This window comes from Mizuhopecten yessoensis, unplaced genomic scaffold (assembly GCF_002113885.1).
Source record: "Mizuhopecten yessoensis strain PY_sf001 unplaced genomic scaffold, ASM211388v2 scaffold11139, whole genome shotgun sequence".
NCBI classification, from domain to species: domain Eukaryota; kingdom Metazoa; phylum Mollusca; class Bivalvia; order Pectinida; family Pectinidae; genus Mizuhopecten; species Mizuhopecten yessoensis.
Window position 1 is genome coordinate 1,697,341 of NW_018408899.1, and position 17,151 is coordinate 1,714,491.

At 33.8% G+C, this 17,151-nt stretch overlaps 1 protein-coding gene across 1 annotated transcript; it reads left to right on the top strand.

Annotated features, from left to right (window-relative positions):
• Window positions 1-32: 32 nt before the first annotated feature.
• LOC110466582 (S-phase kinase-associated protein 2-like) lies at window positions 33-16,835 on the top strand. The gene is made up of 11 exons (XM_021523168.1): window positions 33-124; window positions 927-1,125; window positions 3,260-3,407; window positions 4,343-4,451; window positions 4,867-4,981; window positions 5,589-5,638; window positions 6,315-6,449; window positions 7,804-7,902; window positions 8,156-8,283; window positions 12,238-12,400; window positions 13,322-16,835. Exons 1-11 carry the CDS (start codon window positions 54-56, stop codon window positions 13,515-13,517), a joined length of 1,413 nt encoding a protein of 470 aa, XP_021378843.1. The 5' UTR covers window positions 33-53; the 3' UTR covers window positions 13,518-16,835.
• Window positions 16,836-17,151: the final 316 nt, after the last annotated feature.

Here is a 17,151-nt window from a genome sequence, read left to right on the forward strand (position 1 = left end):
GATGCGCAGGATTTTGGCTCCACTTCCGGAAATGATTGGCGCTAAAATTGAAGATGGGAAAGTCGAAGGCTCTGAAAAAATCTATGGAAAACGATCAGAAAGAAAATGGGGTGCAAATTTCCAGGTATGAATCTTTTAAGTATCACCCATTTTGACGTTTTTATCAAACAGATATGAACAGGTTCGTTTGATTTCTGCTTTAAACGTTTTTCTTTTTTGACCCAGCCGGTAGCACTGGGATGTCGTTTTGTCCATTCATCATGATGGAGGGCATGCGAGGATAAATCGTTTGCATTCAAAACTTTTTGCTTGTCTGTGTGAATCCTTCGTAGAAGCCACGAGTACATACTGTTTTTACAACTAAACCATATGCAAAACAATGCAACGTAATGAAATGTTTTTAAAAGTATTCTAAAGAAGAAGAAATGTTTGTGTTTTTTGTGTTAAAATGCATTTGCTTTGAATCTGAAATAAAATTTATTAGAAACTGTGTGAAAATTAAATACTTAACACTTGATTTTGAATATTTTGTGAGTTTCTTTTAACATACTTGAAATTGCAGAAGAATGATTTTTGATTTCAACTGCTTTTTTAAATATATAACATTTTGTACTTCAATCTCTTAATTTTCCTTCAGATTTTGTAATAATATTTTGGATAATTGATTTTATGGTAATGCTCTATGGGTGATCATGTGACATCATAATGAAGTCACATGATCACCCATAGCTGATTTTATGACTTTATATTAATATGCTGCTAATGCATGCAGAGTAAATTAAATGAATATTGTTTATATCCATGCATGGCACCATTTTAAAAACAACTACCAGTAAACAACAAATTTAAAACAAGTGGCCCGATTGATGACATTTCCTTTACAAATCATCAGGACACCTCAAAACTTTTGCATCTTTTGCTTGTAGAAAAAGGAAGGCATCTGGTCAGCTTCAACCACCCAGGACAAAGATAATGTGGTCCTTCAATGACAACGATACTGACCATCTGTACAAAGAGCTTGGTGTAGGAGCTCTGTCATCCGAGAGTAGCAGTAGTGATGCTGATAGTATTACAGAACTAACTCCTACAGTGGTCAAAACAAATGCCTCGCAAGTAGTTCCAGGGGTAGGTTTAAAGAAATACATAGTTGATATAATGAAGATAAAGGAATGTCATTCACAACAACATAAGTTTTGAGTCCTTTAAGTCTGTTGCTTAACTTGAATACCTAGATTTAAGTGTACTTTAAATTGATATTAGTGAACCACTGAATAGTATCCATAGTGATACAACACAATCATGATAAACTCTAACAAAGTTACATATTCTTCCACTTTACTTGTGGATGAGTAAAATATCCTCCTGCTAAATCAGCTGTATGATTCTACAGTAGTGATGGGCTAGCTGATGATCAATCAAGATCGAAAATTAATAGGTTTACTGATTCTGATTATCAATTTAAAATTCCATAATCAATATTTATAATCGGTTCACCATTGAAACCAAAGCATTTAAGTGTCTTTCATGTAAAGTATGCTTCAAAGTCATATATATTCTTATGATTAATATAAATGCATAAAAGTTGCTTGATATCCATTCGGTATAAAAGAACAAAACCTTATGTATAGTTTACAACTCTATTGATGTAATAGTAATGTATTCACTTTATTTGGGTATTCAGTCCAATATTGTGCAATCGATTATCGATCGGTTTACTGTTTCCGATTACAAACTTATTGTTGATTATGATTGTAAACCTGGTTACCTTTCATTACTTTTGTTATGAACAAAAGGAAGTTTAGAATAATGTTTCATCATATCAAATAAAACATATATATAAGGAAAATATGGTCTGTTCATATTTGCATAACAATTTTACTCGATGCAATTAAATATTAAATGGAAAATAACTTTGAAAATGTTTTAAAAAATGGCTCTGTTGTAAACTTTTAAATTTCTCATATATATGAAAGTGATCCAGAAAATATCATCTGAGAATTCTTACGGTCACTAGTCATGATCAGTCGTCATGTTCTACATTTTCATGAATAGGAAAATACTAGGATTGGGACGAATCTGGAAATTTACGAATCTGTTCGATTTTGATCCCTTCGAATCGATTTTTTTCGAATCGATTCACTTGATACACACTTTCTCATAAAAACATAAGAATCTAGTATAAAACCTTTATTTAAGGTATAACAAAACAAAAGTAACAGTTTATAAAGTAGCCATGGTAACATATTAAAGTTTTTACCAAGTTAAAATGTTTTCATGCCATGCTTTCTTTTAAAAAGATTTGACATCGAAGATGTAGACACTGTTTGGTATGTGAATGCAGTGTTCCCTGTCACTTTTGTAATTGTTTTTTTTTGTACCCCATACTTCTCATAATAGGGACATGGCTGCATATATCTAAATCTAAACCTTATCTAAATCCCCATGGGTATGTAATATCATCACAAAATTATTAACTAATTGTAGCAATGTCATTTTTACAGGTTTATATATATTTCATAATATTTCCAGTTTGTCATAGAATAAAAACACCAAGAATTAGTCATTAACATAATCAAAATTGTGTAGGAGGCAGTACCCAAATCGGATCACTTTTGGCAAAAATACCTATACTTCAATAAATGTGCCAAAAAATCAGTTATAACAATGATGAATTCTTAGCCATGCAGGCATGCACCAGTTTATTTCTACAGATGATTCGTTTTTAAGTTGAAATTACACAAGAAAATGTAGTTCAATCTCAAATGTCAGTGTTTTGATTACGTTTTTAAAAATGGCGCTTATTACTGAAACAGAGATCATGTAACTTACCAATACTGGGCACAGACAGTCATTATGAAGGAATATGAAATGAAAAATGTCGTCTTTAACTGACGACTGAAATCCAAATAGAGTCTGCTGTTTTTTTCCCGTCGTTCATGATCAATTATGCAGTATAGTGATAATCAGCCCTGAGGATACCGATAGTCTGGCTACGCACTCGAGTATTATCGTAGGACAATGCAGACTCATTACCACCCGTAGTAATTATATTCGCCGCTTGGTGCGCTGTATGCATCGTTTACTTCTGGACTTCCGTCATTCGTGGGAAATTCTGACATTCACTTTCAATCTTCTGAATATCATCATTTAAAATACAAACATGCTACAAAAATGACTGTTTACAGTGTAGTTTTATAGCCAAAACAGGCAGCTTCACCACCCCCACAGCAAAAGTGTTTATATTTTTTTAATTTTCCAGGCACCAAAGATCCTACAGCCCAGTCAGTGTCTGAACACATCAGGATCAGAAAGGCATGGCAGTCTCTCCCTTTATGTGTCCTCGCCCGTCAACTACAGTCGGCAGAAAAGCAAATGTGATATAAGCATATGTGATACTCAAGGCATAGGTAAGTTAGCTGATAAGTATATGATTCAGCCTTTTCTTGTTATTATATACATCTTGCCGCACATCAAAATTTCCTCAGTACATGTAATATTACTTGTAAAATATAATCTAGAATGGTAAAATAAATTCATACAGTCAAAACAAAAGAGAGAAAATGTGTGAAATTGTTATATTCAAACACCACAGTAAACAACATTCAAAATAAGATTAATGCACCAAAATGGCAAATATTTCAAAAAGTTAAAAACAAACTTAAATTTTACATGATCATATACCTGTATGAGTACTCCATGTTGCACAACTTTTTGTATTTGTCCTCTGTACCCTTGTTTTATTTCTTAAGTATGGAAGCTTGTTGGGGCATACTTCTATTTTTACTGAATTCTTAGTAGGGCAGTTATGATACCTTTATACTATTGATATGATCCATATTTCTCGTGATAATACGTATCATATTGCCACTTCAATACTTCAAAGTGATGATATTCTACCTAAAAAACTTTTCTGCTGATAATGTTTTAATCTTCAGTCAAGCTCTTTTAATATACCATGATGGCAATTAACCTGTTGAATGATAGGAGAATTGAGATTGTAAACCACTCTGTGTCCTATATTTTAGTATTTGAAGAAAATTGGTATTGCAAAGCTTGAGGGCGACACAATGCTTCATGATATAAAAAAAAAATAGCTACACAAAATGAAATTTACTATAAATTAGTAAATCTTTGTTGTGACCAGTGTCCATCACACATTTAGTCACCATCACCAGCATGTCCCCATAAATCGTGATATTCGTGTATCATGGCTGTGTATTGCAATGTGTGTTGTATTGTGATCTAGGTAACAATACTCAGCACTAATTCTAATGTTATATTGTCTATATAAATCATATAATATATACCTTAACCTGCATAATATTCTGTTTATCTTTTTCAGATTATTTCGGTGGGCTTTCAGATGAAATTATTCTTGCTGTTTTCCGTTGGTTGCCAAAATTTACGCTTGCAAAATGTTCCCGAGTTTGCCATAGATGGAATCGCCTTGTGTAAGTACCACACTTGTCATATTCAGCTCAATTTAAATCCCCTGACCCGACCAATTATATGAATCTTGGACTTGTTGGAAAACAATACTCATTTGCTGAGCCAATCAAAATCTGAAGTGAAATATTTCTTGAATATGAATGCATGGAATATTTTCCCACAATTGACATATGTAATACTGACACATTCCCTTGTGTCTTTTATGAACAAAATGCATAAATGTAGAGGTAACAATAGGATGTATGATTTTAATTCACACCTAATTACAAAATTATGGTTTGTAGTTTCAAAGATGGGCACTGAACTTGAAGTAATTGATATACATGATGTGATCTCAGTTGTTTTAAGATGATTCAGTGCCTACACTCAGTATTAGGGATGATCATGTATATTTCATCCCTTATAAATGTATTACAGATCAGATGACTCTCTGTGGAAGAGAGTAGACCTGTCTAACAAGACCATAGCCAAAGGAACACTCGGCAACATCCTGAACAGGGGCGTTCAACTCCTGCGTCTCACTAAATCTGAGGTAATAAAGAATGCAAGTGTATATATATATATATATCAGGTCAATAAAGTCTTAACTTTCCAGCCAGTAGCCGGTAAAAGTAATACTCCTACTACAGATATTTTTACTGGCTACTTCCATGAAACAAATTGAAGAAGGGTAATGGGGTACTAAAAATGTAGTGATATTAACTACCTACTTTGTCTTGGAAACATGCAATTTGAAATCATGTTGAAACACCTGTTCAACAAGGGCTGACCTAATAAAGAACAGTGGGTTTGCACAGCTTGAATTCAAGTGACAGATTAATGTGAATCTTGTTTAAAATGCACCTGGAAGTTATTTTCTTGGCCACAAGAGCATTTGACATGAGAGGGTTAGCTTAGAAACTGAGGCTCATGATCATTAACCATCAAATTATAAAACCAGACAGGTCTGGTTCACCCAGTAACATTTGTGTATATAATCTAGTACCACCTATCCATTCAAGTCATTCAATTCAGTAAAAAGTTACACTTTTACATTTGGAATGACAATCTAATAACTCATTGTCACATATTTACATGACATGTATTCACCCCAAATGAATTAAATGGAGATCCTTATTCCATGTTTTTTTCTGCTTTAGGTGGAAGGACCTTTATTTTCTGGCTTCACAAGTATAATCAAGTCAACACGGTATGTTATGAGAGTTAGTTAAATGACATTCCCATTTTTGTGGGATACATCAAACTGGAATTAAGTACTAAACAGTCAAACTTATCCAACATTGTGATCAGAAATTTTAACTAAACCTGTAATTTTGGTACTCTTATGTGGTTTAACTATGACCAGTCTAACTAAAACCAGCTCTCAAAATCAAATTAAGGAATATACATTACAGGACATGAGGTCTCTATATCAGGGTATCGTGTACTTGTGACATTACTTACATTATTCAGAATGTGTGCTTACCAACTAAACATTGATTGGCTAGAATAAAAGATCACCAGAATATAACCACAGATCTATGCAAAATCCTCAGATCCTAATATGCAGTGAATCTGTGTAAATTAGTAAGAACTGGTTTTACTTGGATTGCCTTCCTCCTGCAGGAAAAGGAAAAGAAGAAATGCCTCTGAAGCACATGCACACTACACTAGCTGTACACATAGTAATTTTTTGATGACTTATTTTCTCATTTTAGGGGTGGTGGATCAACACCCCTACCAATCATTAACACTCATTCATGTTAAGATTTCAAACTGACTTATGGTACTAAACAGTACGAGCCTTAGATTAACACTATTGCTGAAAATCATGCACAAACATTTTAATGTATCTGGTATGATATATGAAATTATCTTTGCTACAGGTTGTCTAAAATTCAGTACCTTGACCTGAGTATGGCATCAGTGCCCGTGTCTGTCCTAGAGGAGTTGTTTTCCGTGTGTCGTGATTTGAAGAAGGTCAGCTTGGAACACTGCCAGCTCAGTGACGAAGTGTGCCAGTAAGTTGGTAACTCGGAGACTTTCTTTCTAAAGTAAATGTTGCAGAAATTCCTGTTGAGATTCAGACATGTTTTCTCTCAGTTTGTACAAGACAATATTGCAATTGAAAGTAACATTTTCTGGTATACATGTAGAGTAAACATTATTACATCGGGACCTGGTTTTAAATGATGTTTGGGGTATATTGTCAGTGATTTTTCAGCCTATATAAATGGGGTTGGATACCGATCCAATTCCCAATGAGATTTCATCAAAATAATTCCAAATTGCTCCGCTGAAATTCCCAACTGATTAACAATTTAAATTCCGTACATTTTGACCCGGTCATTGTTTTTGCGTATAGAATGCAAGTCGTCTGCAAACGCTTAGCTAATTTTGAATCACTGGGAAATAAAGCATCGTCTAACAACGGCAAATACTACACCAAAAAAAAACGACTATAGGACAGTAAGGGCTCCAAAAGCCTGTCTGATCTTGTTAAATGCAAACATCCACCACAGACGTTATCAAAACCTGCGCATTCGGATTCACTTGTCGAGCCAGAGCCGACATTGGTATCTCCACAAAAATCTAGACCACAATACCGCAGCATAAGGCACTTTTATCCATGGATGTTATACAATGTATTGTTGCTTCATACTTCTTTGCCAATTATAAATTAAATTTTGTGCTACCCTTAAACAAAACCTGAAGTCCTGGGATTGGGTAAATTTGTATGGTAATAGCCCTTGTAATACAATTTTTTCCCCAAAAAATACCATCTGTTTTTTCGCATTAAATTTTACCAATTTCCAGAAGAAGAAAAATTCCCCCAAAATAGCCTGAAAAATCGCTGATAGTTGTCTTATTTGTGCATTCATCTCACTGAGTTTCCAGAGCATATCTCATCTTCCTTGTCTCGCTCCACGCCACTACTTAAACCCAACACAACTCTAATATCCAATTTGACAATAGCTTGCTGGATTAATATAATTATGCCCCTACCATTTAATGGGGGACTACCAAGGACTGTCCTCTCCTGTCTCCATTCATTGACTTACATGTTCTTAACATCAAAGTTTATACAAAGATGAGGTATGAGAATACGTCTGAAGAGTTTGTATTTCAAGGTCTAAGGTCAAAAACAAGGTCACTGTTACCATTTATAAGTCAACCACAGAGCCAAAGAGGCATTGATGTCATAAAGGCATTCTAGTTTCTTTAAATCATTAAAGATATTATAGCAACACTTGCAATTGAATTGAACCAATATCACCTATATGTGTCCATGTTAATGTTACAAATGCATATTAAGGGGAAACTGTTTTGTTTTAACAAAAATATATCTTTCAACATTGATTTCTTGTTTTTCAGACATATTGGAGAGAACAAGAACCTCGAAGTCATCAATTTAGCCATGTGCCAAGGAATAACATCCGCTGGTTTAATGCCAATCACTACAAACTGTCGCAGGTGAGAAAAAAGACATATGCATAATGAAACGGTGAAGGGTATGAAATTATCAACACAGATGAACTTGCAGTTTAGATCCCATCCCGAGTCTTAATAATCTGAATTACCCCATCACCCAAATCTATCTATTTAATTGCTTCCCATCCAGCCGGTACTGGCAGATCTGAAATTGGTCTTATTCATGTAAAACTACTCCCCATTTAGATGGCACATGTCTGCATAAAGTTCAAGCTATTCTCTGTTTTGTTTTCAGACTGGAGTCGTTAAACATGGCGTGGTCTGGTCTACAACGACATAGTGTGGTGTACCTGTCTCTCTGTTTGCCATCTAGTCTTCGAAAACTCAACCTCAGCGGCCTGCGGGAAAACATTACGGATGAAGGTATACATTCAGGAAGATATTCACACAAAATCATATATTGAAATAGTTAAACTGGAATTAAAGTATGGATGAAAGTGTTCAGTTAACAATTGAGCGCCATTTGATCCAGTCATGACTAGGGTGGTTAAAATCACACTATCTGCTCACAACTAGTCTGAGTGGGTTGTCCTGCTTTTGGGACCCCACCAGTCTGGTCTTACTATCCAGTAATAACTAATCTAGCCCTACTATCCAGTCACCACTAGAGGTCCTCTGCTAATGCTACGGATCACATTTTCAGCAATTTGAGAATTTTGATTACTAATTGCGAAAAAATGAAATTAGTGCTCTTTGTAAATTGTGCGAAAATATTATGAGTGAAAACATTTTGACAAATCAACAGAATCCAAGCCTCTGGTTTATAAACATCGTCATTTTAATGAAGATGCAATATGGCATAGCCACCTCGATGATCAGGTCACAGGTCAAAGATCTTGAGAACAGAAAACGACCCTTTGTCAGGCCTAGATTATTGAATTATCTTGTCAAAGTGTTTGGTAAATAAAAAAGTTGTTGATTTCCCAATGAAACGTGCAGTTATTATCAACACAAACATTTTTAAACATTCATGTGAAAAGGTCATATCACGATAAATTATCAGCTTTGAAAAGTTTTCAGTCCAAATTAATGAGGGTGTGCTCTCATAGGTGCGAATGATGTCTATTTTCTTTGGGGAACACTAAAAAAATACCTGAATGGAGAGGATCATGTCAGCTTTTAGACCAGAGTTGATGAACTTAAACTGATGTTTTATGATTGATCATGATAAAGTTAAATATGTAAGATAAATTTGAATTTTCTGGTTTATATATGTCTTCTAATTCCATCATCTCTTGATGAAGTTATTATATGGGTAAAAAACAAGGAAAGAACAGGATTTGTGGCGATGACAAAGTTTCTAAACACTGTTAATTAAAAAAATAAAGTAGAAAAATGTTAAATTTATCAAAGACTTTTATTCCTTGAATTTGCTAAAGCCAATTCTTTATTCGAAAAATATGGGGTTTTAGCAACTTCTGCTGAAGGAAATTTTGATCTAGAGTTTGCAGAGAGGTCCACCTCTACAGATAATACTAATCTAGTTGTCCTACTGTCCAGTCCTCTATCCAGCCCCTTCATTTGGGTTGTCCTGCTATATAAGGTATTAAGCTTAATTTTAGCTCATTGTCGTACTATCCAGCCTGACTAGTCTGGTTGTCTTGCTATCCAGCCACCTCTAGTTAAGTTGTTCCGCTATCCAGTAATAGTTTGTCGGGTTGTCTTGCTATCAAGCCCCACTATTCTGGTTGTTATGATTCAAGCCCCTGCTAGATATTAAAGTATCCAAATATAAAACCACACTTTGCAAAGGTTAATACTGTTGATTCAAAAGAAGCTGAAATGAAATGTTATGGCGAGAAACCACACCAACACACAGATCGTTTCAAACAAAAAGACAAACCAAATCCCTATTGTTGGAGTACTGTACTGTTGGCCTGAAAAAATAACAATTTATTTGGGGGGGAACACTATGTATAATATTCGTGGTATTTGTAAAGGATTCAGTTTTTCAGATTGTATTAACCTTGTTGATTTTTACAAAACAGTGGTTTTCTGAATCCAATGCAATACTGGATAAATTATTGCAACATTGAAAAAGGTGATGAGACCGCCCCTAACATCCATGTTAAGCATTAAACATTATCTATTTCCACTAGTCTGGTTGTCCCACTATCAAGCCCCTTCTAGTTTCGTTCTCCTGCTATATCAACCAACCAATAATCAAGTCCTGCTATCAGATAATCACTAATCTGGTTGTCACCTTGTCCAGCCTCTGTAGTCTGGTTGTCCTGCTACCCCCCGTGACTAATCTGGTTGTCCTGCTATCTGACCACCACCAATCTGGTTGTCCTGCTATCTGACCATGGCCACCACTAATCTGGTTTGTATTACCATCCAGCCCATCTAGTGAAGTTATCTTGCTATCTGGCCACCTATAGTTATTTGCATTTTTTCATTCCTAAAAAGCTTGCATATCTACGAAATTAAATTGTGTTGCTATTAAAAACATTAGCATAGTGGCATGCAGCAAAGTTAAATGAAGGAAATCCTGATATATTTGATCTGTTTTCTTGTACAGCTCCAAAGCCTTTGCAAGCATCAGTTAACAATTTCAACCAGTTCTGTAGTCTCGATTAGAATTCTCTGGCTGGTTTTGTCACCTGTAATGCCTTAATTTGAAGGCCCTTAGCCCCATATATGCTAAGGACTTCAGTCATCAGGTACAGGAGGCCTACAAACTCTCAGATCTACAAATAGTGATAACATTGTTTGAAACAATGGCAAAGCTGTTTTATCATTTACCCTTGGTTTAGCCTGTAATTGAAAATCAAAGTGATACTAAGTTATAAATGATGCATTGATATTGGGAGTGTTTCTGATGAAAAAGTTGTCTGCTTTAAACATTGCACTGTTTGTATGTGTTTATATGAAGAGCTTAGCCCAGATATATACAATTAACATCCTTAATATATCCATCAACACACAGTCATCACTCATATAAAATCTCTATCAGCCTTCCAACAACTCGGTCTTAAATGAGGAAAAACAATGACCCACCAGAAATGATGCACGAAAATTTAAGACAGTATTATCATAATAGAAATGTTTTGCATTAGCAGACTTGTGGCCTTTGAATAATGCATCAAGACCACTTAAATTGCAGTACAACCCAAATACATTGCAATACATTTCACCTGTTGGGTTCAGAGTTATTCTTCATTCTGTTTAAATGTTTGAAGAAGTTAGGGCCCCTATTACGCTCAACAGTTAAACGATGTTTGTACAATTCTTTCTTTGCAAATGTGTACATCAAAATATGTTAAATTAAAAAGAAAAAGTAAACTTGAGTGATTTGTATGTTAATTGCTGTAGAACAGAAGTGATGTTTTGCTTTATTAGATTTTAAGTATCCTGTGTAATGGATGTGAGGGTGGTGCATCAACACTCTTCCATCACAACTTACAAAATGGGTGTGTTTTTTAAACAACAATATATCAAGGGGAATATTATCATCACTCTAAATCACACATTTGCAGACTTGTATTGCTGTTTATAAAGGAATTATCTATTCAATTTATGTTCCATGAAGAATGATGGGATAGCCTACGTTGTACAAATGTGATCTATCAAAAAAAAGGTTTTTAGTACTAGTGTGGAGTGTTAGTCAATGGTATGTATATGAAGTTAAACCTTTTTCATTATCTATTTTCCCCCATAATTATTAGGGCACCACATCAGAGATGGGGATGCCCTGTATTGGTATTATTCACACTCCGTCTGTCTTTGTTTCCAGACATTATCATCTCTGAAATTTGACATTGCAATACACTGATACATGTAGGTAGATGCGCATTAATAGCGATTCAAAAAGTTGTCAAGTCAATGTTGCTAAAAATACACGGAGGTGGGGGGTCAAGCATTACCTGAAAAAAAAAAAAATGTTACTAGAAATTTGACATGGTGATACACTGATGAAGATGTGAAAAAGGGGTTTAAAAAGTTTCTAAGGTCAAGGTCAGTTTCTAAAAATAGACCATGGGGTGGGAGTGGTGTTATAGTCCTTTTCTTGGAATCCAAAAGACTAATCTTTCAGGAATTCGACTTGGTGATACACTGTAATATGTAGATGTTAAAAAGGGGTTTAAAAAGTATCTAAGCTCATTGTTACTGGAAAAAGACTGAAGGAAGGGGGATATGGTCAGCTGTCAGTCGGTGTTCTTATTCATTTCACGTTTTTGAAGGAAATTGTCTAAAGATTTGAAATGTATTTTTGGCAATTAAATGAATCAACATTAAAAGATCTCTCTTTCTGAGAGTTGTTTGAATTTAATATCTTATCAACATGTTATAGTTTATTGTATTGTATTACCACAGAGGTTCTTCAACTGGTGAAGACTTGTCCTGGCTTGAGAGAGCTTGACCTCAGTGACTGTACCATACTTACCTGCTCATCCATAGACCATATTGCCAACCATCTCAACAGACTGGAGTACCTAGCCCTGAGTCGTTGCTACAGAGTTCTGCCAAGTACCATTCCGTGAGTTCAGACAATTTGAATATCTTTTTGATATCACATCTTATGGCTGGTTTATTCAGCCTTCATGTGCCTATTATAGCATTCTGTTAAATACCGTTCATTGAAAAAATATATCTGAGCTCTTGTTTTGTGTCACTTATATTTCATACAATACCTCTGTTAACCCAGACTAATGAATAGAAATAAAACTTGCTTTCCATGTGCATGATAATGAACTTTTACGTAGGAATCAATTTTCTCTTTTGTAATGAGGATATTGGGGTCAATTGTCATTTTTTATGCAGATTAACAAGGTTTCCGAAGTGAATCCTAAAGTAAGATAACTGTGCAGTAATAACTGCTTTGAAGTTCCGGAGAAGATAAAGTGTAATTAGTCTATACATAAATACACAAGGATCAAATATCTTTGGACGAGGCAGTATTGAACTTAACATATTATCTTCAGGTTAAATATTAAGTCATATTGTCCATTGAGCCTGTTGGATTTGTTGTCAATTGGACCAGTGTTAAAACCATCCCATTGAAGGGGATGTCATAATTTTAAAAAACACATATATAGAACATAATTGCTTTCTTGTTTCTGACCAAAGCAGTAATACCAATTTTGTGAATGATATATTATTTTCATCACTTATGTGATGTGCATATGCATGCATACATCAAGAAGAAAGGTCACTGGCTTTATAGATGTCTTGTTCCTTACAAATTCAACAGAAAATTTCCAGCTCCTTTCAGTTGCTAATTAACTTACATTTAGATTTAGAGGGGTTATAGTAGGCTATACCTAAAAATATTAAAAGAAAAACTTTTTTTGATTGTAAATAAAGAATAAATATGTTATGATTATATGTATGAATCTACAAAAATAATTGAAAGGGGAAAGTCAGAAAACATTACATTTTTTCCCCTTGTTGTTTCCAGAAATCTGAATCAGCTTGATTCCATGTTGGCTGTGGATGTGTTTGGCATGCTGCGAGAGGGAGCACTGCAACAGCTGCGGGAGGCCATGTTCCGCATAGAGATTAACAAATTCCCGTTCTCCAGCATCGCACGACCTACGACTGGGATCCGTCGCACCAGTATATGGGGACTGCGCGTTAGGGACATTGTGATATAGGAAATATTGACAGAATGTTTCACCGTTAGTTTAACCTGCTTTGTATTTATTGGATTTAGCACAGTTAATTCTTATTATTAGTTAAAACAAATACTCGGACATTTTGTGTAAGTACTAATTTTGTGTCAAATTAAAATAATGTGCTAATTTTGGCTAACCTATATACTGTAATTTATGACAATTGATCAGGGTTTATGAGGCAGCTCATAGTAGTTTTAAGGAGGAGAACAAGTCCTCAAGTATGTCAGATGTATCTTAAAAGATATATAAACATTTTAAAATATATTCTAAATAAAAATAATTAACAATATAGAATGTTTTTCAGGGGTATGGAGGTATCGTATTTTGTAGCAGATTTTACTTTTTGGGAAAGAATGCCACATATTTGTATCTAAAAAATATAGTATTGAGTATCATTCAAAATTGATTGAATGCTTGACAGAATATGACTTTTTTTAACACAAAGTCTTGTATGATGGAATTAGATTAGAACACTCCATACAGGGAAATTCATGCTGTAGTTTAATTTTCGCCTTTTAAGCTCACAATAAAGAGACTGGATGAATATGATGAATGTTTGACTGGGTGAAATTCTCCAGTAAACAGCAGTAGTGAGACTGCCTAATGCTGAGAGAAGAATAATACAAATTGTAAAATATACAGATTACTGTATAGTGCTAGTATTTCACAAGTTTTACACTGTCTGTATTAACATCTAGAAACGTGGAACATTTAGACAATTTAAAAAAAAAAAAAAATGTTGCCTAGCAGAGACTTAATTAAACGATTAATTAGAGAATTAATGATGTTGAGCAAAGTTGAATTCAGCAAATATTTTCCAGTGACATTACTTTGGAAGTTTCTTTCTCATAAACATAGAGAGTCTTACTGCCCTGTGTTGTATCTCTGGTGAAGAAGAGTTCAAATTTGTCCCCATTTTTCTTAAATTGAGTTGCTAATTCCCCGGCCACTGTACAAGGAATACCATTCAGGGGAGTTATCACTCGAAATGTTTACTAGGGTTAGTTTTAAAACGTTCGAACTTACTTAAAAGGCCAGCAACCTTTGTCTTTGTATGAATATACAGAAAATCACAAAAACTTGACAAGGAATGAACATTTGAGAACCTGTATGAATTATAAAAGTGGTGGAACTCTTTACCTTAAAGCGTTTTACAGTATAAAGTTTGGTTGGAGAAAAGAATGTAATGATTGTTTAAATTTTAATAAAATGAATTGTTTTGGTTTAATTTCCAGGATTGATGGAAACATGAAATAAAGAAAGAAAAAATGTCTTATTTTTCTAGCTTAAATCATATCCTGATTATCTTAGAAAACGCAATAGATTAAAGTTTTGATTAAATATTTACCTTTGGGTATATATGGGATTTTTAAGCAAAGATTTGGGCCTCTTAAAACAGTAAAGGGCATTGTTTTTATACTATTTAATGCCTTATTATGTCTTTCAAAAGAAACATGTAAATGAACTGGTTGAAATTGTGTAACGTGGAAGGGAGATAAATCTTCCTGGTATATTGCACATTTCGTTTTAACCCAATGATGCTACATCTTTTTAATAATGTTTTTATATGGGATCTAAAATTATCTGTTTTAGCATATCTTTTAATGAAGTATCCATAAAGACAATGTAACCGGTAGCAGCCGTTAAACTTTGTCAACATCCTGATATCAATGTTAAATATTACTTATCTACAGCTCAGATAATTTTCTGTCAGACAAGTTATTTTGTTTTCATTCAGCTGTTTTATGTTTTCCAAATACATTACTGAACAAATGGCTTTACAAAAAGACTCATCTGATTAATTATTTTGCTGATTTTTCTGATTATTTAGAGTACCATCTTTTCAAATCTGTGCAATGTAGCAAGTAACCTTTTTAGTTTCAAAAACATACCATAAGGTTAAATAAACCATATATATTAAATGATATGTTGTAAATTTTGTAGGGCCAAGTGAATTTTGCATATTAAAGTTCTATGCAAATTATGTGGGGTTTTTAAGTTAAAAAAATGATTTTAATTAAAACATTTTAGTTTTGGCTCTCTGTAGCTTTTTATGGTTCTGAGGTAATATCAACTTGTCACATCAAGTCATTGTGGCCGACAACTTTTATGACAAGTACAAAGGTTTTTCCACATCGATGACATCTTCACCCTTGTCAGATTCTATTTTAACGTTTTAAATTATTTTTAGAAAATTTTAACCCTTTTATAGCCAGATTTTTTATGTGGCAAGACTTTGAATAGGTCATGCCAACTGACATTGATTTTGCCCAAGCCCATGGAAATTAATTGGTTCCATATGATGACTGTTGTATCCTTTTTTGTGTGGCTTAAACTTTGCTTACCGTATTTGATATATTAAGTACTCCTGATCCTATATGCTCCCTTCCCATTGTACAAAAAAAACTGCAAGTAAATAAACATGTCAAATTGCAAGAAATTCCCTTTTTATATAACTTTATAGAGCATCTTTTCAGGTATCCACCTGGGTTAATTTACTAGGAATAGTAGGAAAAGCTCTATGATCTTTACAATTCTGAAATTTTCCAAATTTAGACCATGCTTTAAATTCTATCAGGAAAATAACTTGTTGCTAACTTATTTTTAGAAGCAACTAGTTTTTATTGGTATGGTTACATCTTTGGGTGAAGATGTGTTGCCTACTAAAACCAGGTTTAAATTTGCCTTTGTATTCCACTTCACTGAACATTGAACGAAGTTCAGAATCATCAATTTCATGTGTTGTTAAATCTGGGGTAAAGGTGTGTTGAGCACTTTAACTAGGTCATGGTGACCTGTATTTTCTGCACAATTCAGGAAATTTCACTTTGAACATTTCCTACACAGTTCAACACAAACCATAAGTACGTCGTCATCACTTGATATTTGCCCACCTATTATTCAAAGGCTATTAAAATACTGGCCAGGGTGCTTCATACATAAAATACGGTAAACATGAAAAGTTGCTAATAAAGTATTCAGATTTAATCATAATATGTAGATGTTGTGGTAATACAAGTACTTTTGATGTTTTATAATCCAGGTGTTGTATTGTTTTATCCTCTTGTTTAATTATACTTCATCAGCATTGTGAAAGCTCTGATAAAAAATGTACTGCATTTTAAAAGGTTTTAATTGAAAAAAGGCCTTAGTTTTGAGATAAATGTGTATAGACTGCCGAAATGATTCTTTTTGACATAAAAGCCAGGTTTGTTTTGTGTCCTATCTTTTTTCTTTAATAATTACCTCATTTTGTATTTTAGATAATAGAATATTCAATATTTTTTATCCTGAGAAATTTACTGATAAAATATTTTAATAATTTTAAATATTACTGTGAAACTTAAAATATGAATACTTTTATTTTACCAGTGATACAAATACTTTTTTAGACCTCTGAATTTGCCTTCTGGAAAGGTTATGGCTCGTACAGATCTCCATACCAGCAAACTAATTATTATTACCTCGCCAAAGCTTCTTTGAATACCTCACACACAGAGTTTTAGATATTTTTATTATTGTCATTTGGAAAAAAATAGTTTTATTTTTATTTTCTAATTGCTTCATTTGCAGCTAATTTGTATGTGTAGTTTGAATAAGCAAGTATTACCTG